The sequence below is a fragment of the Haliotis asinina genome, chromosome 6 (assembly GCF_037392515.1).
Source record: "Haliotis asinina isolate JCU_RB_2024 chromosome 6, JCU_Hal_asi_v2, whole genome shotgun sequence".
Classification (NCBI taxonomy): Eukaryota; Metazoa; Mollusca; class Gastropoda; order Lepetellida; family Haliotidae; genus Haliotis; species Haliotis asinina.
The window spans coordinates 5,926,550-5,953,784 of record NC_090285.1 but is presented as its reverse complement, the minus strand read 5'-3'; the positions used below and the strand labels follow the sequence as shown (position 1 = coordinate 5,953,784).

Below are 27,235 nucleotides of genomic sequence, written 5' to 3'. Positions count from 1 at the left end.
TATATCAGATGTATACCGCAGGATGAAACCTGGTTGTATCAGATGTATGCCACAGGATGAAACCTGGTTGTATCAGGTGTATACCGCTGGATGAAACCTGGTTGTATCAGGTGTATACCGCTGGATGAAACCTGGTTGTATCAGATGTATGCCACAGGATGAAACCTGGTTGTATCAGATGTATACCGCTGGACAAAACCTGGTTGTATCAGATGTATACCGCTGGACAAAACCTGGTTGTATCAGATGTATGCCACAGGATGAAACCTGGTTGTATCGGGTGTATACCGCAGGATGAAACCTGGTTGTATGAGATGTATACCGCAGGATGAAACCTGGTTGTATCAGATGTATACGGCAGGATGAAACCTGGTTGTATCAGATGTATGCCACAGGATGAAACCTGGTTGTATCAGGTGTATACCGCTGGATGAAACCTGGTTGTATCAGGTGTATACCGCAGGATGAAACCTGGTTGTATCAGATGTATGCCACAGGATGAAACCTGATTGTATCAGATGTATACCGCTGGATGAAACCTGGTTATATCAGATGTATACCGCAGGATGAAACCTGATTGTATCAGGTGTATACCGCTGGATGAAACCTGGTTGTATCAGATGTATGCCACAGGATGAAACCTGGTTGTATCAGGTGTATACCGCTGGATGAAACCTGGTTGTATCAGGTGTATACCGCTGGATGAAACCTGGTTGTATCAGATGTATGCCACAGGATGAAACCTGATTGTATCAGATGTATACCGCAGGATGAAACCTGGTTGTATCAGATGTATACCGCTGGACAAAACCTGGTTGTATCAGGTGTATACCGCTGGATGAAACCTGGTTGTATCAGATGTATGCCACAGGATGAAACCTGGTTGTATCAGATGTATACCGCTGGATGAAACCTGGTTGTATCAGATGTATACCGCTGGATGAAACCTGGTTGTATCAGATGTATACGGCTGGATGAAACCCTCAAGCCATGGCAAACCACCAACAAACCAAGAACTATGATTTGGGCAAACGGATTCAAGTACACCATTGTAGGTTTCTTACAAAGGAATGCACATCTGTGTAACACAAGCAAACATTTTATGTTCATCACAGGGAGATGTGTGAGAGGAAACTTACTTCAACCTTTTGAAGGAAATCATAGTGAATGAATGATTTTCAGAGTAGATTTTGAATTAAAAGATACAGATAGCACTACAATACTCTGAAATTAACATTACATACAGAAAAAAGTTCTTCAGGTATCCTGGAGTCTTTCCTCACTTTCTGATAGTTTTTCATTGCTGGAATATATTCATTAACAAAACTTGACACATTTTAATGAAGGATTACTTTATTGGCTGTTCTGACAGGACTTCAGTAAAGACACATCAATGCTGAGAGTCAAACAATCAGTTATTTATTACTTAAGCCAGACGTTACTAAGAATGGAATGGCAATTGTTGTTAGTTACTTGAGAAAATATGGTTGCAAAGTGGATGATTTCATAACAGATGATACCTTTTTGTTAGCAGAATATATAATGATGTATTTAAATATTAGGATCATTTACATGGATGTGAGTATTTTCTATGTAGAAAAATTATAATTTGTACAAAAGTAAAGTATCTGCCTTGTAGATGAAGGCATTGCCTGTTCAGGTGTAAGTATTATCTACATAGGTGATAAAAACATTTTGACTGTGGCACTAATACCGTTCCATAATTCATGTTGGGCAGTTAGGAAATTTCTTCAGAACAGTAGCTACAGTCAAGAAACTCAGGTTTAAATACTTATTCTGAACACATCCTGATTATTTAGACATGGTAATCAGTGGAAGTTTATCAGTAAGTCAGTCAAATTTCTTTACATGATCAAGTTGACATTTTGCCTTACCTGCCATTCTCCAGGATTTACATGGACAGACTCCAGTACTATGAGAATTTCAAATTTATTTATGACGTTTAATGTACATTTTAATGTATACTCACTTAGGAGATAACACTTTTATAAATAGATGATTTCTGAAAACAATCGTTGCTAGTGGAGTGGAACAGATTGAGATAAATATTCCATTTACTCCAGGCCTATGAGGTGCACCTGCACACCTAATGGAGGAGATAGGTTATCAAGCGCTTTAAATCAAAAACATTACTTTACAATTCAACTTAATTGATAAAATGAAACGTTATCTGTTCACGTTTCCTGCTTTCATGATGTTGAATATGAAAACAACGTAACAAGACATTTTCAGTAGTGGTACCATCTCCTCGAGTATGTTCTTTCAGAGACACTAGACATCATGCTGGGTGATTTTCACAGAGGAATAGCCTCACATCACTTTTCCAGAAAACTTCAGCTTTTGTACATGAAAATAAACTGACAGACAATCAAACACTATTGATATTATTTTTTTAACAGTTTGTAGTGTTATGTTTTCAGCCAGTGTTTACAGTATTGAGAGTAAATGCCACTATTTGCAACACACATGGCATCAACAGTCACACTGTCAATCTACATGGTATGATTACAAAATAATATCAGAAGTAGTTGAAATGGTTTAGTATAATAGTGGAATAGTAATATTTGTAATATTTGTAACTGAGGATAAGTCTTTTTACAGTGAAATATTCTCTATGTGAAAGTTAAGGCAGTACATTTTATTATCCTTGTTTTGGAATCATTGTATGTTCATAATTCTCAACTCCTGAACTGTATGTCAAAGTTCCATCCTTGAATTAAGACCAGCACTCTTTTGCTTATGAAGCAGCAACGAAGTGGAACAGTCTCCCCTTACATCTTATATAGTGTCCAACTTTTGATTTCTTCAAATGTCACCTCAAGACATATCTGTTTCAAACTGCCTTTCAAGACTGACATTTTGTATCATCTTCTTTATGTGCCTAGAGCATGCCCAGTGCATGGATTAATGTACTTTACAAAGTGACTTATATTATTATTATTACCATCTGTCTCTCAGTTGTAGACGAGCGTTGCTGGACTGCACATGAGTCATACAGAGGACTGCATATCACCAAAGGACAGTTGCATGCTGTGTATTGCTGATGTGATACATGGTATTGGCATCATGCAGTACACAATTTCAATTAACAATTATGTCAGTTGACACGTATAAAATACCATTTTGAAACTGAATTAAATTAAATGAAAGTAGTTAAAATCAGTAGTACCTTACACCCCATCATGCACCAGTAACAACTGTAAATTAAATGAGTTAAACAGGGGAAAAAATGTTGTTGATACCAGTTTCTGTTTTGTTTTGTTTAGTGTTTGGGAATACAAAATTTAGTCTTCTGGGAATTCATGGTCTTGGTGCATGCTCACTTCCTGAAAAAATGTTGTGACTCCAACAATCTACATCCAGATATAAATATTTCTCTCTGTTCTCTGGCACTGAAGCATGAGTTGCATAAGGCATGGAGGGACATTTCCATTGAGGAATTCATTTCCCACCTGTTGTAGTGAGGTGACTTAGTTCAGGGGTCCCAGGAGTGATGGCAGTGTCAGTGGTTTGGTAAAACTATGCACAATACATTCCTCCTGCTCTGCACTTGTCTGTATTCTGAGTCACACAAAAAACATACATTTTGCTGTCATCCAGGTCGTGTGTTTGTTGTGAAAGTCAGAAGACATGTAGAGAAACCAGACTGACACACCCAGGGTTCCCAGGTGTACTCCAAGCAGTCGGTACATGGATTACTGGTATCCTGTGTCCCTTAGGACAAACATGGGATGACATCTTGACTTCAGCATAGCTTGCAATGGCAGTCATAGAATTATGCATGTTCAAAGGCACCGTGGAATGGAACTTGTTGGTGGGATCGGTGCAGGAGTGGCTTTGTTGTTAAAGACACACCCAATGACTAGGGGTTTGTGTATCCAAATCCCAGGTTCACCCTGATATTATTTTGAAGGATTGGCAAGAATATAGCCTTGTTCATAAGTTTTGCCAAAGTAGTATTATAGGACCTGCAATTCTTTTCCACTTTTGGAAACTGAAAATTACTGATCCAAAGAGCCACATTTCCAGCTAATTGAAACATGTTACATTTGTAAAGCGTGCGTGCATGCATACATGCGTGTTCACAAATATATCATCAAGAATGCAAGGTTGCAACACAACTTTGGTCTGGAAATGCAGGGTCATCTGTAGTGTATGAACCACATCAAACCCATCTATATATTGCCTACCAAGTTCTATTCCATATATATGGCGCCAGAATCAAACAAATACAGTATGAAGAGAGATATGTGCCATGGAGATTCCAGTTGTGAAGGGGAACAGAACTGCTTCCTAGCCATTTTTAGATATGTGGTGAATGGTGGTAGGGTAAACCTTTGGTTGTCACCTTGGCAAACCAGCTGTCAGATTCGTTGATGTTCGTTAGTATTCCATGTCTCTCACCCTGCCCTTTGTTTACCTTTTCCACATTCAGTCATGTAGCAGAGATGAATCTATTACTATGCTTTAGGTACCATACCTGACCCTATTCACTGGAATAGATTGAGTCATCACGCTGTGCCTGACCCTATTCACTGAAATAGATTGAGTCATTACTCTGTACCTGACCCTATTCACTGAAATAGATTGAGTCATTACACTGTGCCTGACCCTATTCACTGGATTAGATTGAGTCATCACACTGTGCCTGACCCTATTCACCGGAATAGATTCAGTCATTACACTGTGCCTGACCCTATTCACTGGAATAGATTGAGTCACTACACTGTACCTGACCCTATTCACTGGAATAGATTGAGTCATCACACTGTGCCTGACCCTATTCACTGGAATAGATTGAGTCATCACACTGTGCCTGACCTATTCACTGGAATAGATTGAGTCATCACACTGTGCCTGACCCTATTCACTGGAATAGATTGAGTCATCACACTGTGCCTGACCCTATTCACTGGAATAGCTTGAGTCATCTCACTGTGCCTGACCGTACTTATTGGATTAGATTGAGTCATTACACTGTGCCTGACCCTATTCACTGGAATAGATTGAGTCATCACACTGTGCCTGATCCTATTCACTGGAATAGATTGAGTCATCACACTGTGCCTGACCCTAATCACTGGAATAGATTGAGTCATCACACTGTGCCTGACCCTATTCACTGGAATAGTTTGAGTCATCACACTGTGCCTGACCCTATTCACGGGAATAGATTGAGTCATCACACTGTGCCTGACCCTATTCACTGGAATAGATTGAGTCATCACACTGTGCCTGACCCTAATCACTGGAATAGCTTGAGTCATCTCACTGTGCCTGACCGTACTTATTGGATTAGATTGAGTCATTACACTGTGCCTGACCCTATTCACTGGAATAGATTGAATCATCACACTGTGCCTGATCCTATTCACTGGAATAGATTGAGTCATCACACTATGCCTGACCCTAATCACTGGAATAGATTGAGTCATCACACTGTGCCTGACCCTACTTATTGGATTAGATTGAGTCATCACACTGTGCCTGACCCTATTCACTGGAATAGATTGAGTCATCACACTGTGCCTGACCCTAATCACTGGAATAGATTGAGTCATCACACTGTGCCTGACCCTAATCACTGGAATAGATTGAGTCATTACACTGTGCCTGACCCTATTCACTGGAATAGATTGAGTCATCACACTGTGCCTGACCCTACTTATGGGATTAGATTGAGTCATTACACTGTGCCTGACCCTAATCACTGGAATAGATTGAGTCATCACACTATGCCTGACCCTACTTATTGGATTAGATTGAGTCATCACACTGTGCCTGACCCTAATCACTGGAATAGATTGAGTCATCACACTGTGCCTGACCCTATTCACTGGAATAGATTGAGTCATCACACTGTGCCTGACCCTACTTATTGGAATAGATTGAGTCATTACATTGTGCCTGACCCTAATCACTGGAATAGATTGAGTCATCACACTGTGCCTGACCCTACTTATTGGATTAGATTGAGTCATCACACTGTGCCTGACCCTAATCACTGGAATAGATTGAGTCATCACACTGTGCCTGACCCTATTCACTGGAATAGATTGAGTCATCACACTGTGCCTGACCCTAATCACTGAAATAGATTGAGTCATTACACTGTGCCTGACCCTATTCACTGGAATAGATTGAGTCATCACACTGTGCCTGACCCTACTTATTGGAATAGATTGAGTCATTACATTGTGCCTGACCCTAATCACTGGAATAGATTGAGTCATCACACTGTGCCTGACCCTACTTATTGGATTAGATTGAGTCATCACACTGTGCCTGACCCTAATCACTGGAATAGATTGAGTCATCACACTGTGCCTGACCCTAATCACTGGAATAGATTGAGTCATGACACTGTGGCTGACCCTAATCACTGGAATAGATTGAGTCATCACACTGTGCCTGATCCTATTCACCGGAATAGATTGAGTCATCACACTGTGCCTGACCCTATTCACTGGAATAGATTGAGTCATCACACTGTGCCTGACCCTAATCATTGGAATAGATTGAGTCATCACACTGTGCCTGACCCTATTCACTGGAATAGATTGAGTCATCACACTGTGCCTGACCCTACTTATTGGATTAGATTGAGTCATTACACTGTGCCTGACCCTAATCACTGGAATAGATTGAGTCATCACACTGTACCTGACCCTATTCACTGGAATAGATTGAGTCATTACACTGTGCCTGACCCTATTCACTGGAATAGATTGAGTCATCACACTGTGCCTGACCCTAATCACTGGAATAGATTGAGTCATTACACTGTGCCTGACCCTATTCACTGGAATAGATTGAGTCATCACACTGTGCCTGACCCTACTTATGGGATTAGATTGAGTCATTACACTGTGCCTGACCCTAATCACTGGAATAGATTGAGTCATCACACTATGCCTGACCCTACTTATTGGATTAGATTGAGTCATCACACTGTGCCTGACCCTAATCACTGGAATAGATTGAGTCATCACACTGTGCCTGACCCTATTCACTGGAATAGATTGAGTCATCACACTGTGCCTGACCCTACTTATTGGAATAGATTGAGTCATTACATTGTGCCTGACCCTAATCACTGGAATAGATTGAGTCATCACACTGTGCCTGACCCTACTTATTGGATTAGATTGAGTCATCACACTGTGCCTGACCCTAATCACTGGAATAGATTGAGTCATCACACTGTGCCTGACCCTATTCACTGGAATAGATTGAGTCATCACACTGTGCCTGACCCTAATCACTGAAATAGATTGAGTCATTACACTGTGCCTGACCCTATTCACTGGAATAGATTGAGTCATCACACTGTGCCTGACCCTACTTATTGGAATAGATTGAGTCATTACATTGTGCCTGACCCTAATCACTGGAATAGATTGAGTCATCACACTGTGCCTGACCCTACTTATTGGATTAGATTGAGTCATCACACTGTGCCTGACCCTAATCACTGGAATAGATTGAGTCATCACACTGTGCCTGACCCTAATCACTGGAATAGATTGAGTCATGACACTGTGGCTGACCCTAATCACTGGAATAGATTGAGTCATCACACTGTGCCTGATCCTATTCACCGGAATAGATTGAGTCATCACACTGTGCCTGACCCTATTCACTGGAATAGATTGAGTCATCACACTGTGCCTGACCCTAATCATTGGAATAGATTGAGTCATCACACTGTGCCTGACCCTATTCACTGGAATAGATTGAGTCATCACACTGTGCCTGACCCTACTTATTGGATTAGATTGAGTCATTACACTGTGCCTGACCCTAATCACTGGAATAGATTGAGTCATCACACTGTACCTGACCCTATTCACTGGAATAGATTGAGTCATTACACTGTGCCTGACCCTATTCACTGGAATAGATTGAGTCATCACACTGTGCCTGACCCTACTTATGGGATTAGATTGAGTCATTACACTGTGCCTGACCCTAATCACTGGAATAGATTGAGTCATCACACTGTGCCTGATCCTATTCACTGGAATAGATTGAGTCATCACACTGTGCCTGACCCTAATCACTGGAATAGATTGAGTCATGACACTGTGGCTGACCCTAATCATTGGAATAGATTGAGTCATCACACTGTGCCTGACCCTATTCACCGGAATAGATTGAGTCATCACACTGTGCCTGACCCTATTCACTGAAATAGATTGAGTCATCACACTGTGCCTGACCCTATTCACTGGAATAGATTGAGTCATTGCACTGTGCCTGACCATATTCACTGGAATAGATTGAGTCATCACACTGTGCCTGACCCGAATCACTGGAATAGTGACCCTATTCACTGGAATAGATTGAGTCATCACACTGTGCCTGACCCTATTCACTGGAATAGATTGAGTCATCACACTGTGCCTGACCCTAATCACTGGAATAGATTGAGTCATCACACTGTGCCTGACCCTATTCACCGGAATAGATTGAGTCATCACACTGTGCCTGACCCTAATCACTGGAATAGATTGAGTCATCACACTGTGTGACTTGATTGATTGATTGCATGTGATCTGGATGGTTTGATATGCTGTTCATGATATCAACCACAGGTTCCCTGATATGGTTGTACTGTGCTTTATGGTACCTCCCAGCACTGGAGATTGCTCACAATACGAGTCACAGACTTGTGTTTTCTAAAACACAGCTACCATTATACAGTATGAAACAACGTTTCAAATAAGCTAACCATTTAATGTGTAATACTTCGTGATTCACTGATAACGTCGGCACTGTTACATGATTAAGGAATCAGTATATGCCCTAGTTATTACCCAGTACATGTACTTAATTACTTAAAGTCATGTTTTCCAACGACAGGTTTAGTTTGATGAACATTCAGAAAATCCATTCGGCCAGAATCTCCATCTGACACTTAACAGATGCAGCTAACCATGGTTGCTTACCATGTTCTGGAAATTCCAGCAAGTCTCTTGAGATCAGTCCTCACTTTACATTGATATATAAAACATGTGTAATTTGCATCATGCTTTGTAGTTGGGCAAGCAGTTACCTTATTGCAGTGTCCGACAAGATAACTGCTGGGCATTATTGACCCGTATCTCATATGCTGACAGCCTCTGCTGCAGGTTTAAACACTTTGTTAATCAGTCCGTTCTATATGTTTATGTCTCCAAGGAAAACAGTGTGTAAGAGCCTTGTTACTGCTGACGTGTCATACTTTGTCATGCATTTCTATTTGTGGTCTTATTTCAAAGTAAAAGAGAATCTTCATGAACTGGAGATGGTTTCAGTGATCTGCAGATCATACTCTTGCCATATTACAGTCATGGGCTACAAGTTTGTGGTTATGTCTGGAATCAAATCCAGATCTTGTGTATGAGGACGACTTTATCCTCTTGGCTACTCATTAGCCCCTTCAATAAGATGAAGTCTGTTGTACCAGACACTTGTCCTAGCAATATTCCAGCTGAATGATTGAAGTTGTGAAATGTAGAAATTAGATATAATCCATGGGTTTCTATCTAGGTCAATTACCGAGTTAAGGCACATGGCCAAGCAATAAGTTTAGTGAGACAATGTGTGACTTCCTGTCTGACAAAGGGGAGGTTTTACCATATGACAACAACAATCACCACACCATTGTGCACCTTTAGCAATGTGGCCATGAGTTGAGATTTGTTTGCTTTCTTGAGCAGATAGGCTTAACAATGGACCTCCTTACGTGAGGAGTGTGCCATGGTGGAAGGCAACACTTAGTCAGCGTTTACCTGTTGACCTGAGTAATTATGTCACAGGCATTCTTCCAGGTGATACTTCCCAGAGTTGGGGATCACTTCTAGGCCACACTTTGGGGGACATATGTGTGTACACTATTACACTTTATAGAGTGAGTGAGCAAGTTAAAATTTGATATCACATCGGAAATATTGCATTCATTTCATGATGAAAACTGTTTATATCAGTACTGAAATAAATACATGTAATAAGGTAAAAAGCAGTCATCAAAAGACAGTTAAACTACTAGAATATCACAGCTGTTAATCTAAAAATTAGTATGCAAAAAATATACATCAAGACAACAGTACCATCGAAGAATGGGCTATAGATCACCTGCAAGTGATGGTAGATCACCAGACTAAGGACCAGCAGTACCATTACTACTTGCATGGACCCTATTCTATCGATAGTTTAATAACTGACTTTATTTTTATTAAATATTTATGTTGTTTAGTATGTTTTTTGTTTGTGTGCAGACTTGGAGGTTCATTGAGTTTATGTTTCAACTGTTTACTTGATCTGGATTTTAAGTTTCAGTTATTAATAGAGACTGAACCAACGTCAACTGGTTTGTATTATGTTTCATATAAACTGTACGTTCATTTTGGAAATGTCTTCAAATGACACAATTCAAGGAGAGAGAAAGTATTGCAATAGTATTGCAGTAGTTAGTAGCAACAGAATATTGCTATCTCAACAGCATGTTGCAATATACTGTCACTGTCACAATAGATCCATCCCTCTGATTAGTCACCCCTAATGGATATGTTGTTATGTAGTATTTCAAGTGTGAGATTCTGTGTTACACAAGGAAGTAGAGCATCACTGCTGTACGGTCCAATGCCTCAGAACACAAGCATGTGGAAATAATTTTTCATTTGGCTAAGGTGAAAATGTTTTGTCACATTCAAATGGTATTTACAGTCAGGGACATTACTTGCAGACTCATCTTACCTAGGTTTGTTCATTAGAAAGCTGATGGTTGGTGTGTGTGGAGGGTGTATGAGTGGGTTGTGCAGGGTGGGTCATGGATATAAGGAAATATTGCTAAAATACTTTAACCAGCTGATTAAATGGGTACTAGTTTGCTAGGCTTTGTGAATTGGCTGGTTATTTGTCATTCATTCCAACAGCATGGAGTGCTTAGGTTATCAACCACTTGTTCTTCTGACCCAGAGTCAGTTATTTAAAATCAAGTGAGATACGGATGTAAAACTGCTGATTGGTGTAAAGCAACGATATAATCAGATATGTGATATATGTTGTCAGTAATAGTAATGTTCATAGCCATTGTTTTTGTATTTCAGCTTCTGATAGTTTCATATTACTAGTCTCAGCTGCAAATTCATCTCTCCTGCTCTGTTTCAGGTTCACAATGTGACATTTGCATTTGAGCTGATGCATGAAGCAGGGCTACCAAAGAACAAGGCAAGACTCCCAAGACCCGAAGGTACTCTTACCCTGTGATCTGTGTTAGTGACAAGCTTCACTTCCTCATGCATTTCCCTTAAAAAAAGCTATATATACCAGCAGTTATTTTAGCAAAATCGTATCAAAGAAATGACAGTCAACTAAATATTTCATGCCTCCATTGGACCATCTATAACTGATACTGTCTGTTTAAGTGTAACAACTGATTGTGATATCCTGGACATGCTGCAGTCTTGCCATGAGGACTGTATACCGCTGATGAGTTTATATAACACTCATGTGGCTTCAAAGATGTAATATATTTAGAAAATATTGGTATAGTCATGGAAGGGGAAAAAGTGGTCCTTTATCCTTATCCATTTTTTTTCCCAAGGTATGCTCGCTATGTGGATGAAATTATGAAAATGAATAGAGGAGCACTTGAGCTTTCATTTGTTCCCTTATTTGTTTTCATGAGTATATATCAATACCCAAGTCAAAATATCCTTCAGAGGCATGAGAAATTGTTGATGTTTATCAACAAGACTCGAAATATAGATACAGTGATTTTCAATTTTTCAAAACAAAATCATTTTTCCAACCTTTTCATTATGAAAACCTCAAGAGCTAGTGTCATGTGTGTGAAAAATATGGCTAACCAGCTTCTGTGGCAACGAGATATGTGGTGACATTTGATTCTGATGTTATGATAATCAATGACGTCTACTAAACAGTGTAACACAATTCCACCCAAGTACCATCTCCTATGGAAGCCATGTGGGACGATAGAGATGTTTCATGACAGACAATAGTTTACATTACATGGATTTTCAGGGGTTCTCAATGAGATGACTCTCAGTTCTGATGTAACCAAAGCCAGTTTGACAAGAGATGCAAGGACTAAGTACATTTAGATCAGCAATATGAATTGTTCTACTAGTTCCTCTTCCTATACAACTGGTTATCTTGAAAGTAAATTATTTATGAAGTCAGTTACTGTCACTTGTTGAAACTTGATTTTTAATATACACGCTTGGGAGTGATTAAGATGGTAGGGTTTTAAAGGTTACGATTATGAATCAAAACCCAGAGTGACATATAGGTCACATGATACTGTAAAACACGAGACACATGGTTACTGCTACTGTGAGCACTGTCTCTATAATCAATCCTTTCAATCGACATCTGGAACATGTGCATCCTTCCTGTGTAGCACAATTTTATATGCAGATTGCAGACTTTGAAATATTTCACAAACAACCTAATAAATATCACTTGCTTCAAATTTATACCAAGATCTAAACATATTTAAATAAAATGTCTTTCATTTCATAAAATGTTCGTGTTTACATCATGTTTATGTGCACTGCACTGCACTGCACTGCACAAATTTTGTCTGTGTACATATTTAATTTTCTCATCAAGTTTGTAGTGCAGTCTGTCGTGAACTACAGCGTTGCTGTAGAAAGTTGAAAAAATGCACCCTGTACATAGGGACGGTGTACAAAATGGGGGGGTGAGTAGGTAGGGGTGTCAAAGAATCATTAAGGTTGCTGCTGGGGTAATTGATCAGGGCTCTGTTTAACTTGAATACTCAGGAGCATGAGAATCACGACTTTCTTTAATATTTTCAAACACTAGATATTACAAAATAGAATATTTATCTGAAATAAGAACTAAAACTGCTATTTAATTTAAAACTCTGAGAATTTTTATGCAAATATAAATTGACTGCAGTATTTCAGTGAAATGAATAAAGGTACCTAAAACATATTTAATGTATCAGAGTTTATGAAACAATCCTTTATAATGTATTTTCAATATTGTCAATAAATATATTATAATAGGATATCAGTGCAATTATTTTTTAATATTTCTCACTAAGGTTTGTAATCTTGGCTTCTTGCTGACTGGCTGTTCATTGCAATGGTTCTATTGCTTTCACTGTATATGAAGCTGCCCATAGCAGCATGTTGTCATGGCAACTCATTGTCAAAATAATGAAAGATGACATCATCCATCTTTAATGACATCACAGATGGTTTTACGTGATGATGCTCAACCAATAGAGCATTGGAATCAGGGCTCAGGTATGGTTAAATCACGATGAGTTGAATTGCTGGGAACTAAGTAATAAACTGGACTTATCGATGTATTCAAGACATAGGTATCTGTGATGGTGAAAAAAAGGGGTGGGACCTGTAGGTGCTTAGAGTTTTGTATAATATTCGAGACGCCAGCATTCGACTCAACAGGATGTGACTGAATGAATAATTATATCAGTATATGGTTTAGGTCTGGCCTCCATTTGAGGGCATGAAACCAATAGCTTCTCGCAAAGTAAAATGTCATGGTAAGAGTAAATGTTTTAAAGAATATACTATAACAAGGCTCAGGACTCACAAATTGATTAATTCAAGTCATATAACCATAATATCGAGTTGCCAGTATTTTATTCTCTGTAAAATTCATTTCATACCATCATGCTTTTCACCATTTTGAATATTGGGGGATATTTTTTGGTATTTATACCTCATTTAGCTGTAATGAGTGTTTCCATGAAGCAAATATTTACATCCCAGATGTTGCAAGAATAGTCAACATAAGGAGGTCCCCGCCCTCCCTGATTAGGGCTGTGATGAATACTCTGAGGGGCAAATACAATGTTTTACTAATCTGTAGTAATAAATAAGAATATTCATTTATGAATATTTATGTTCAATGTCAATTAAGATAATGAACATTTAGTGATTGTTTAGTTTGAAACATTTTAGTTATAATGCTGCCTATAACCTTACGCCTTGGAAAAATGTCACAAGTTACTATGTTGCATAGCATGGATGTATTTCATTTTAAAGTATCTCATGTGAAAAAAAACACAAGACAACACACTTGTTCCAAGAAAAACTCTCACTTAAAATATTTGTAAATATTAGGGCTGGGATGGGTAACTCAGATACCCTGGCCGTCTAGGTAATGAGTCGGACTGGCATGCCTGTCTCAGTACCAAGGCCCCGCTATGTTCATGTGACCAGTAAATTAAACAATTAAATATGTTATCCTTTCGTTAGTAAAAGGTTCTAATGTCTTTGAAGATTTAGACATAATTTACAGTCACTTCTTTTGAATATAATACATGGTTAAGATATTGAAAAACTCGAAATTTTAGCCTCCGAGCTGGAGAATATATTGCCATTTCTTACAATGATTATTTGAAGTCACGAATTAACATAATGGATGTCTAGGTAGGGTAGGGAAAAAGGGGTTGGGAAACCTGGGTACAAAATTTGCTCCAGTCCCAGCCCTAGTAAATATTTAAATTCTAGTGAACTTAACTCATGAAGGGATACGGTTCGATTCACCGAAAATAACTTTAACACTACTACTGTTTATAGCTGCATGCATTTTATGAAACCACTTTATGGTGGCCTCATGAAATACTTCTGCCCTCAAGACAGGCTAACAACCAGTTGCACAGAGCTACAACTCTTAATTACAGCTCTGAACTTTACTGGAATGTACAATGTTGTGTTTACACATGTTACTGTGATGGGTTAGTGTTGGAACAGGCACCATGCATGACAGTTACTGGGAGAGACATGTGCTGAACAGAAACATGTGTGAGAGCTAGGGACCTACCCCAGACTGGGGACCTGTCCAGAACTGGGGGACCTACCCCAGACTGGGGACCTGTCCAGAACTGGGGGACCTACCCCAGACTGGAGACCTGTCCAGAACTGGGGGACCTACCCCAGACCGGGGGACCTGTCCAGAACTGGGGGACCTACCCCAGACTAGGGGACCTGTTCAGACCTACCTTATGCTTGAGACCTGTCCAGAACTGGGGGACATACCTTAAGCTTGAGACCTGTCCAGAACTGGGGACAATTCATCTGAAGACCTGCCTTGAACTGTGGATCTGGGACCTGCATTTAACAGGGAAACTACGTCAGGTTGGAACCTAAGTTAACCTACCTAAAGCTAGGGGACCTACCAAGCCTGGAATCCTTCGTAAATCTAGGGGACGTACCTTATCTGAAAGTCTACCTAAAGCTATGGACCTACCTCACACTGGGGACCTGTCAGTAGCTGACTACCTGGTACCTACTTTTAACTTGGTAAATATGACCTACCTTGACCCAGGGACGTAGATACACTTGGGACTTACCTTGGACTAGAAACTACAGTTGGGAATAGCTCGAAGACTTTCCTCATTGAGGACATTGAGGACCAACCTGACCTGGGAAACTAATGTCCCTGGGCACCTTGCTTTTAACTGGGACCAACTTTATCATGGGGACCCACCTCACCAAGGGAACATCCTTAAACAGGAGACCTTCCTTGCAGAAAGAAGAACTTTGTGTTTGGGGCTTCCATTTTGTCTGTCTCAAGTCTCCGAACCATTATTTTCCCCTTCCACACAACCCTTTCTATTTCTATAATGCAAAAGCACTGAATGAAACAAGTCTAGAATTTCCTCAGGGTTCTGAATCGCCCATCTAACAGGACTCAGAGTTAGTTGTTTTTGTCAATGATGTCTATGTCAGAGACTAAATGTTAGTTTCAGATACATGAACACTAACATATTACACCGAGAAACATTATAATCTCGATTAATTTCTCTTTCTGATGAAATATAAATGTTCACTTATCATAAAGGCTCTTTCATAATGCTCACATGTGGAATGGTAACTATCTAGACTTGCTATGTGAATCATTTACGCTTACGAGAGGCAGTAATGTAACAAGTGCAAATATTGCACAACAGTGCTGAAACTGCTGTTCTGTGAACAGTATAGATAGGGATGGAGTCAAAGGGCAAATCTAATGCAATCCCTTTCGTTACTACTAAACTTTGCTATATAACAACACTATCAATTAAAAATGCTGAGGATTACATAATTGTGTAACATTCATGTTGCAGCATCACACTTGTACATGGACTTAACTCAGTGCACATCGGCCTCACCTTCTTTTATCATTAGTCTTATCATAATGTGAACAGATAAACTGATTACTTTCATATCTGTTCCTTGGCATCAATTCTTAATTGGAGATTGTATCAAATTTTCATTTTCTTGTATATTTTATGCTTTGATCATTTTATAAATTTAGCACACAATGTCTGTTACATTGAATACGAAAACGTGATTAAAGCATGAAACTAATGATAATTATTCCTGATCAGACTCCTTCAAGGATTTCTGTGTCATACTCTTTCAAGATAGTGTGTAAAGTGTCCTTTTGAGGGTTGTCTTCGCAAAGGATTTTGTCATCATGTGAAGACATCTGTCCCCATTGTTAGTGTGTGAATGTTCCATGGACCTCCTTAGGGCTATGTTCTCATAAGTGTCCCCCTCATCCACCCCCCAGGTCACTCCAGCCCAACCCCTTCCCCCAAGTTCCTGGACTGTGTGTTCAACTTGCAAGATTGGGAAACCTTGCTGCAAAAATAACAACACAGGGCTTTGATGTTTGGTTTGCAGACAGCCATGGAGTTGTCAAGATTTTCACTGAGAGTTTTTGACTTGCCAGGAATTTTAACCATGGAGGGAGCCCATACTTGTGCTGCAGTCCCAATGGCTGACATGCCACAGGTCTTTGATGTCAGGGAAGAACACAACATGGAACACTATGTTTTATTATCCTCCCATGTGTCAGGCAGACTCAGCCAGACTGCTGACCCCCCTCCCCCATACTTTATCCCCCCAGCATCACTGATACATGCAACAACAAGCTCTACTCTCCCCCTTTCCTGTTGCCATGGAAATTTGGCTTTTCTCCCCCCACCCCTTCTTTTCCTCCTCTTCATCAGCTGTGTAATGTTAGATCTACAGAAGCATTGCTACCCAGTGTTTGGTTCTAAAATAATGTATAGGATTTCCTTAGTTTACACAATTAATTTACGATATTTTCTTGTCAGGCTAAACAGCATGTAAGCTGTTAGTATGAATTCTCTGCTGTAGAGATTTTCAATAGGGACATGAGTAATACTGTATGAGTTAAAAATGTAATTAGTTTCTTTCAGTATTCTCACTGAATATAACTGAAGCATTTAGAATTTGAAACTTAAATGAACTAGTGATTTTGATTATTGTAGAAAAAAATATGTATATTTTAGAAATTGTGGACCCACAGCATCAAGATATTTTCCACACTTGAAGTGTGTAGGTTTCACATGCTCCATGCATTGTTAACGTTAATACCATCATCACCTTTTCAGATAAATGATCTGGCTGCTCAGCATATGAAATATTGATGTCATTAATATTGTTTTCAGAACCTGTGATTAAGTGATATTTTTGAAAAGTCTGTTCTATGTAGGTTCTGATCCAATAGCTATACACTGATCGGCAGATGCAACAGTATTACAGTGAGTTCAGTGTCTTGAATTTTTACAGTCATATGACAGACTTAATAACACTGATAAAAACAACAATTATTTGTTTTTCCTTTATTTTTTTAGACATTATTGAGTCTCAACCTTTCCATTCTGTTTTGGTATCATTTTTTCCAACTTGCTTGATCAGAGAGAAACTGTCTGTACCACAAAACTTCTAATGTCACTCTTAAGGAGGCATTTTTGGCTCAAAGAATCTTTACAACTGTGATTTTGTTCAAAGCAAAGGCATTTCCTGATGTTTCCGAACTGGTCAGACAAGCAACTTTGAAGCAGGTGGCTCCCTCTAGTGTCTGCCGGACACCTACTGCAAGGCAAATATGCATGAGGCCGACCTCTTACGTATAGGTTATTATCCTCCCAACTTTGTTCAATCTTTGCCATTGTTAATTTCATCAAAGTCTTAAACCACCTTGTGAAGCACCAATTGGTCCCATTCCGTAAAGGCCTGAGGAGTCCTTTTGACACACAAGACATGTTACATTATAGGAACCCAGATACGCAACTCTGAGAAACATTAAACAAAGTGCTCCTGAGGAACCACAGAAAGTGTGGTTATATTGAGAGCCCCAGATTATGATGTATTACATTTCATTTCCGACCACTTATGCCTGATCAGCCATTGTTTCCTATGTTGTATTATCAAGGCCTATTTGATCCCGCTCGCCTGCAGCAGTCTTGTGACTTTAGGCAAGGCTTGGGCAAGCATTAGTAATTCATGTGTCCCTCGTCCGGACAAAGCCTTCATTTTTCAATTAGGACAGAGCTGGCACTGGTAGTTCGCTATGATTATGTCTTTGTTTGAAAGTGTTTGATGATTCTGTGAATTCCATATCACCATCTGAAAGTTAAGATTTGCCCTTTGCTGAGTATGATATTCTCTGTGACAATTCCGTGTTTTAATTATTCAACTGCCTTTGTCTTGCGTTTCATATGTTACATGCACACAGCTAATAAAGTGAGAATGGGCATCAGAGAGTTGACATATTTGAGAGTTTGAGATGGTTAGAATGTTAACTGATAGAGTCAAATTGACTTTAAACCTTCATGGCCTTAAGCTTGCCAATGCAGGAAGAGATTGATTGAATGATAACTGATAACTTCTGATGCTGTAGACCTGTTTTATCCAAATCATGTGATTTGTTATTTGAGAATAATTTTGATTCCAATCGTTTAGTTAAAGTTGTCCTCTGCTCATCTGTTGTGCAGATGCTTGGAAGATTATGGCTCGGCATATAGTATTATGTGAATTATAAATCCACCTTCCCAATGTATTTGCTAGGCCTATTTTCTTGTGTTCAGCTTCCATACAGAACAGACCCATATGATTATGCTTTGTGTGTAGAGTGTGCAATTTAGTAGAACTTACACCTACCTAAGTTTGCTTCAAGTTTGGTGAAAATTGTTATTTTGTTGAGTGTGCAGTCAAAAAAATCAGCGCTTGTTATGGTTTTCGGCTGGTGAAGTCTCGATGTGTTGCCATGATGCCCATAGTGCTGTCAGGCTATCAACCACCTGGTGGCTTGTCTGTGTGATATGCAGGCTGTTACCATATTACTCACCTGAAACATTACCGACTCAGTCAGCAGTGTTATTGTTTTAAATGCATTGTACGCTTTGATAATGATATCCAGAGCACCAAACAAATGCTTATTCATTATATATCTTATATCTTTTTTATTGTTATTTTTTATTATATTTATCGTTATCTATTTATATTTTGTTTATTGTTCTTGTTATGTGTATACAAGTGCATGTTCCATAGATGACAGCACAAGTTTTATGAGTTCACAGTTTACCTTTTTCTGCCATCAACTTCAGATGACTGTTTTAGAAAAAGACAGAAATCAAATTGTACACCTATTTCAATACTTCCAAAGTGAATGTAATACAATGTACAATGAACGTATTTAAAAATTGTGTCATAGGGCATTTAAAAGCTAAGATTGTGTGCAGGGACAGGCAGGTAGACTGTGCACTTGCTTGTCACACCGAGCACCTGGAGTGTAGTCACATTGTGTGTATAATTGTAAACCCCTTTCACACCTTTCTCCCTTCTTATGAAAGTGTTGTAAACTTGAATGAAGATAACCATAACCCTTTTCATTGATAGAAGTGTTTGGTAAACCTACCAGCTCTTACTGTCTGGCTCTTTAACACATGCTGGGCAAATCTTGTTATTTTGTGAATGTTAGGATCTGTGTCTCTAACTCTATTATTTAATGTAAATTACTGTCTGGAACTTTAACACAGTGTAGTGGTTAAAGTGTTCCTTCATCCTGCCGAAGACCCGGATTCGAGTCCCCACGTGAGAAAAATGTGTGAAGCTAATTTCTGGTGTCCCAACACTGACATTGCTGGAATATTGTTTAAGGCAGCGTAATACCATACACTGTCAGTTCCTTATGGCTCTCTTGCTCTGTACTCAGTACAGAGTAGTCATGTTTTTGTTATTGGCTTTCCTGGTCCAGCACAGTTATCTGAAGGTCACAATGATATGGTGTGTTTAAGTTAAACAGAAGTCATCCATATTTGACCTTACACGGTACACTTTTGTAATGAGTGAGTGAGTGAGTTGGGTTTTACACCACTTTTAGCAATATTCCATTGCAGGATACACCGGAAATGTGCTTCCTGGGAAACTAAACCTGGATCTTCAATGTGACAAGTATATGCCTTAACTCCATCGACCCCCTTGTAATGAAGCAAAGCTATGATCTAAAATTAAATAAATGTGCTCATTCGTTGTCCTGTTGTAATGTACAAGAAAAACACAATATGCTAATTATTATTGTTCTCTTGCAGATGTTGTCAACCTTGACCTGAAGTCGACATTGAGAGTGCTGTACAATGTTTTCACCAAGTACAAAGACGGCGGCAGTGTCAGCATGTAGATTCACAACATCGTCATTGACATCAGTTTACATGTGCCAACACCATCAGCCACAACTGCCACTGAGTGATACAGGGCTATTTCCTGCATAGATGAGACAACTTCAGTGTTTATACAAGACAACATCACTTGGAAAAAAATAACTCGTACCCTCGGGTACCTTGGGAAAACAGGACTCTCTCCATCAAAGTGTGAATTTTGATGGAAGAACCATCATTGTGTGAAACCTTCATCTGTAATTCTGTCATCCAACATCTTAAGTGCAACTGACATGGCCATTGTTGATGGCAATGCACCAAGCATTAAAAACTACTGCATGTAGTTGGTGTTACTTATAGCTGTCTAGTATAATCATCATCACCATAGCACAACTGCCTTTATATGGTGTTACTTCTACCTGTCAAATATAATCAACATTATCGTCGTATTGTAAAACTTTTTCTTAGTTCTTATTTTGTATAGGTGGGTAGCCATAGACAGATAGGACTATTCATTGTTGTGGGCTACGTGTACAGGACAGATATGCGTACTCGGTAATCTCCCATGAGTCAGCCACATTGTGCCTGTTGTACCTGATTTAACATAACAGCTTTGTAAGGTTGTCACAATACTAAGCCAAATAAACGACCTTCTGTATGTATTAATCCTACGATTATTCCTTAAGTAGGCTGGAAGTGGCATTAATTTTTTATAACAAACCATAATGTGTTTTTTCTAAAGGACTTATATCCCACAAAGATGTCATATTAAACTGTATATGTCATATTTATCAACCACTTGGCTGATATCCATATGCTGTTTGCCTATTGATAGTGTTGCCCCAAGCTGTATAATGGCCATGATAGGGACCTTTCTCAACCGGGTTGAGTTTCTGATTGAAGGAACACATGGCAAGTAACCTGTTTATCTAGTACTGATGACATAATGATTGCTGCGGCCCTAATGTGGAGGCCAGACCAGGGCTGTAGTGACAAGCCAAGGAGCTGATCCCTATCTCTGTTATCAGCCCTTTCAACACTTGACTACTTTAGCTGCAATGGATACAGGCTGAAGGGTCTGTGGTGTTGTCACATTGTGTCGTTGGCTTGACTTGGTCTGTGCAAGGTCCTTTGCTCATCCAGAACTGTGTAATGCTTCTTACAGAGGAAATCAGAAGTGTCTCTTTTATTGCCGGGGTTCATAGGTGGTTTAAGTGGGTAAACATTTCAGCATGTTGTCCATGTAAGTGTTTGAAAAGACAGTGTCCTCATGTCCCACTGGAAGGGGTTCCCCTCCCTCTTGGTTTACATCATGGTTACAATATACATCAACACCCCATACCTTCACCTCTGTCAGTTTCATACATGGCCTGTATCCCAGACCATAAAGAATATATTAAATAAAATATATGAATTAGTCACCTTCAAGTCTAGCGTGTTTTTGGAAAATTTAAACATTAAGGATGATTCTGGGTGTCCTTGGGACTTGTTTTGTAGATAAGAATATTTTTATAAGTTTTATATAAGATAACTTTTTTCTGGGCTTAATGGTCAGGCTATGGCATATATTTCCCTTCTTGTTGCTTATGCCTCCATATTCCACTACACCCTTCAGTTCTTTCCCTCTGCCCAAGTAACACCACAAGCAACCCACCCTCAAACATCTCTGGGAGGCTGATCCAGTTGCTTGCTCATCTCTACCACTACCCCAACCCCATATGCTCTATCATTGAGGTCCTGCCCCCACCTCTACTCTAGAGGTTTATTGTGCCCCTCCCACTGCCTGCCATGTAAGAAGTGACTTCCAGATGTGTAAGTTGTTGAATGTAATCACAGGGACAGGGATAATGACAGTGAACCAACATTCCTCACCCAGGGGCACCTAAAGCTGATTAGCCCCCCTAGGGATGGGCTGGGACCTAGGGCCATTAAAGCGGTGAGTTGTACCAAGCTAGCAGTGATGCTGAACCCATAGACTCTGTTTATGAAGGGATACAGTGGGTTCAAATATTCCTTAGGTGCATCTAATGACACTGGACTGTGGTCTCCTTTATTCCAGTGTGAATTACCACATCAAATAAGGAGAAAGAAATCTTTAATGGGCATTGATATTGTGTTCCCTTACAGTGACAGTGAAATGCCACTCATAAAAACTGCCTAATTAAACCAACATTTACGCTCTCTCTGAAGAAGCCTAACTTTTCAAGTCATCAATTACACAGGTTTCATGAAAAGAAATAAACAACAAATATTGTTTCTGTAAACAAGGAGAAGATTACAGGGAAATATTGTGTTACATGTGTGAGAGTTGAGAGAATCCCAGCTGCTTTCTACTGCCCAGTATTGGGTAGACTCTGTCAGAGGGGAGATGCCAGTTTCAAAGGTAGTTGTCAGGGTCAGATAATGGAACCTGCCAACTGGCATAGCCAAATCTTCACATCAAGTACAGGATTAATTATGCCAAATGTCATTGAATGTCGTCTTTCCTTGACCCACACAACCAGCTTCTAATTCCTTCTGTCCTTTCCTCTGTCCAGTGGGATAGCAATCCACTTCCATTCCTTTCCCCTCCCCCATTAACCAGCATACCAGACAGACTGACTACTGAGATATGTTGGTGAGTACAGAGATCTGCCCTGAGATATTCAGTCAGGTCAGCTGTACAAGACTCACTATGACCTTTATCCTACATGACCATCTTCATTAGTCAACACAACATTGCGGTGTCAGCTGACAAATAAAAAGTCTTGTTTACAAATGAGTATATGTATAGCCATCATGTCCTGTCTCAAGATCATATGAACAATGTAAAACACCATTAGTCGTTTTAATGTGGAATTCAGGTAATTTTGTGTCTTGTTTTCCACACAGTCTTATTCTAAAGGGTCTAAAACAGTTCTGTAGACATTGATGATTTTAGGTGTCAGCTTTCATAGGGATTTTTGTGAATATCATATTGTGTTCTCAAATGGGTAGTTAGTAGAGCTGTGACGATATATGGTAGTATTGATGATCATGATACTTTATTGGACGATAAATATATGGGTTTTTTTCGTATCGTGATACGTATCGTTGACCTTAAAATGGTTAATTTTCACTGGAAATTGACAATTATGTCAAAATTCATACTGTTACTTCATATCAAAATATATGTTTTGAAAGGAAATGAGTAAAGATAGCATATCATGGTGTGAATCGAATCGTATCATATCGTATCGGTCCAAGATATCGCGATGCGTATCGTATCGTGAGTTTTCTGTATGGTCACACCTCTAGTAGTTAGTGATACTGTGGATGATGCGTTCCAGTTTGGCTCCTCACTGAGTTATCAGTGGGAGAGTTCTGTAAACAATCACCGTAAATTCCCCCCCTCTCATTTATCATCCAGTAGCTGGACAAGGCAGCAATAAGGTCATATATACATTGACATCAACACCCTTACCATGTCACCCGGACCCAGGAGAATATATTTGAAAAGTCCAACTGATGGTTGCATCAGCACTTAAATATACAATTGTACTAAGTACCTTTTGGATAATATTTAATTTGGTTTGTTTGTGTTTATTTTTTAATTTTCCTGTTTTAGTAGTTTTCAGGTAAATTAAGTTTACTAATGGGGCTAATTGTGAGTCTACACAACACAAATACATTCACTCACACACATGCTCTCTCTTTCACACACACACACATGCGTACACATACACAGAGGCACACACATGCACACACACACCTACACACAGGGACATCCAGTCTGCTTCACATATCGCTGCCCCACCTGTACATCTTTCACTGATGGTACATACCCAGAGATTAAATGCATCTCCCATTTGTCTTCTCCCATTGATATTTTATTTAGGTTTTGTCATTTTTCAGCACATCTCATCTCCTGTCCTACCACCAACACCTCTCAGACAGTATTTATCTTGGATTTGGCCTGTCAACTTTGTGGTCTTTTGCTAGCAAATTATCTCAAAAAGCGATTGTGGAGTGTTTTGAACAACCAGCTAAATTTTTGCTAACTGTTACTTTAGCAGCTGTATGTGATAATGACTCGATGGTGTTATTGTAGGGAAAAGCAGTTGTAGGTACCGTCATGTTGTGGACATATACCCATCCTGAAGTACAAGCTCCTATGTCCGATTCAGTTGCATTTATTGGGTTACCTATGGTTTACCTGTCATTACCTGTAGCCAGGTATCCCATCAATCTGATATTGTGCACAGCAGTTATGATTCTATTGGTGCTATAAACATTTGTCATCACAGGCTCTTTAATGTTAAGAAAAAACATGGTCAGTTTTGTTGTGTTATACCTGCAATCTAATTTCATTATGATGTTCACATATTGTATGTTTGTCAGTTACAAATATTGTTTTGAAATAACCCACTGGTATTAATTATCTTTAATTATCAGGAAAGGTTTTTAACATTTTAATATTTTATGAGAGTTTACAAGTGCAATTAGACTGATAGATAACTCTTTCTAAAGTGCCTTTCTTTGTTTGTTATTCTTTGTATTAGCTCCTGTATGTTTTCCTGACAGTCCAGATAAAGGTCCGCAAAGATATCAGAAGACTGATACTAGCGGTTTCTGTTTTGCTGATAAAAGCAACAATTAATGATGCTATCTTCTTTCGTTGTTGTCAATTATTCATACACACCTTATGGAGGGAGAGAGGCTAAATCAAGCCTAACAAAAGCAATTTATAGAGCTCTGATAATATTGTATATAAGTTTTCTGTTACTGATGCCACAGTGGAACATTTCAATGTTCACCTTATACCCAACTGCCAAACCTTACATTAAGACATAAGTGATTTGTGGTAAACTGACTACCACCATAAAGAGAAATCCAAGTGAGTGTCTTGTGGTTTGAATCCTTTGTTCGCAGTTTCCCGTCAACTCTCGTTATCATTGTGGTATGACACCTCAAACTTTGTGGACATTTCTCTTAGAAAATGTATATTAGTACTTCCTGTCATGCATCCTATGAAGGATGATTTGATGAGCAGTAACTCCATTGGTATAAACTTCATGTATGAGTATATAGTAATGATACCAGTCTTGTGTTGCAGTCAGTGCTGAACTTGTCATGTAGCGTATGTCAGCTTTCAGTACTTAACAGTCCTTGTACCTTGACCAAAAATATTATATTTGTGAAAAAAATAATCCATTGTGGCATTAACATATATTCATCAGTGAATTTGTTATTGTGTATTTGTCTAGCTATAGATGATGAAAGTCTGTGCATGATGACAGTACATGCAATGAAGAATATGTGTGTATGATAACACGCTAAGCTTGGGAGATGGGGAGTTCAGTGTACAGTATAGACAAGTTTGTACAGTGCAGGGCAATAGCAAGTCACACCATTAGTGCATAATAAAACGTTTGTTACCTTGAATGGTACAGTATATTTTGTTAAACAAATGACAACTGTGTTTCTTTTCAGTTAAATTATTGTATCTGAATATGTTGATACATCTATGCATCAGTAAATTGTTTCAGCCCCAGGTGAGAGGGTAAGTTTGTTATGATCCTGACTGTAGTTTGGGACCACTGCTTCCCTGTGCTGTCTTTATGAGTTGTATTTGATTTGTAGTATTTATATAGTCACACCAATATAAGTAGTGACAGTAATGTATCGCATGACATATATTGTTTTAATAAAGCAAATACTACTGCATGTCATAGCCATGCTTCTTGTCTTTCTGTCACAAAGGATGTTTAGGTTCTTTACCCTCAGGTCAATCAGTTGCTCATGGAAATTTGGATGAAGTGACTGCCTCAGCATTGAGATTCTAATGAATTTTAATCTCTGGACTTTCTTAGCATTGGGATTGCAATGGATTTTGATCCTTGTTCTGTCTAAGGATAGCAATTCAGATGGATTATGATCCTTGTACTAAGGATAGCAATTCAGATGGATTATGATCCTTGTACTAAGGATAGCAATTCAGATGGATAACGATCCTTGTACTAAGGATAGCAATTCAGATGGATGATGATCCTTGTACTAAGGATAGCAATTCAGATGGATGATGATCCTTGTACTAAGGATAGCAATTCAGATGGATAATGATCCTTGTACTAAGGATAGCAATTCAGATGGATAACGATCCTTGTACTAAGGATAGCAATTCAGATGGATAACGATCCTTGTACTAAGGATAGCAATTCAGATGGATTATGATCCTTGTACTAAGGATAGCAATTCAGATGGATAACGATCCTTGTACTAAGGATAGCAATTCAGATGGATGATGATCCTTGTACTAAGGATAGCAATTCAGATGGATAACGATCCTTGTACTAAGGATAGCAATTCAGATGGATAACGATCCTTGTACTAAGGATAGCAATTCAGATGGATGATGATCCTTGTACTAAGGATAGCAATTCAGATGGATAACGATCCTTGTACTAAGGATAGCAATTCAGATGGATGATGATCCTTGTACTAAGGATAGCAATTCAGATGGATTATGATCCTTGTACTAAGGATAGCAATTCAGATGGATAACGATCCTTGTACTAAGGATAGCAATTCAGATGGATAACGATCCTTGTACTAAGGATAGCAATTCAGATGGATAACGATCCTTGTACTAAGGATAGCAATTCAGATGGATAACGATCCTTGTACTAAGGATAGCAATTCAGATGGATTATGATCCTTGTACTAAGGATAGCAATTCAGATGGATAACGATCCTTGTACTAAGGATAGCAATTCAGATGGATTATGA

The 27,235-nt window shown here is 39.0% G+C and overlaps 1 protein-coding gene across 1 annotated transcript in view; it reads left to right on the top strand.

The window, feature by feature from the left end:
* Nucleotides 1–26,171, top strand: part of LOC137286243 (beta-parvin-like) — an 82,235-nt gene extending 56,064 nt beyond the window's left edge. The window contains exons 12-13 of the mRNA XM_067817976.1: nt 11,176–11,257; nt 20,423–26,171. Of these exons, the coding sequence (XP_067674077.1) occupies nt 11,176–11,257; nt 20,423–20,511 (171 nt within the window). The 3' untranslated portion in view covers nt 20,512–26,171. The remainder of the gene's footprint in view (nt 1–11,175; nt 11,258–20,422) is intronic.
* Nucleotides 26,172–27,235: the final 1,064 nt, after the last annotated feature.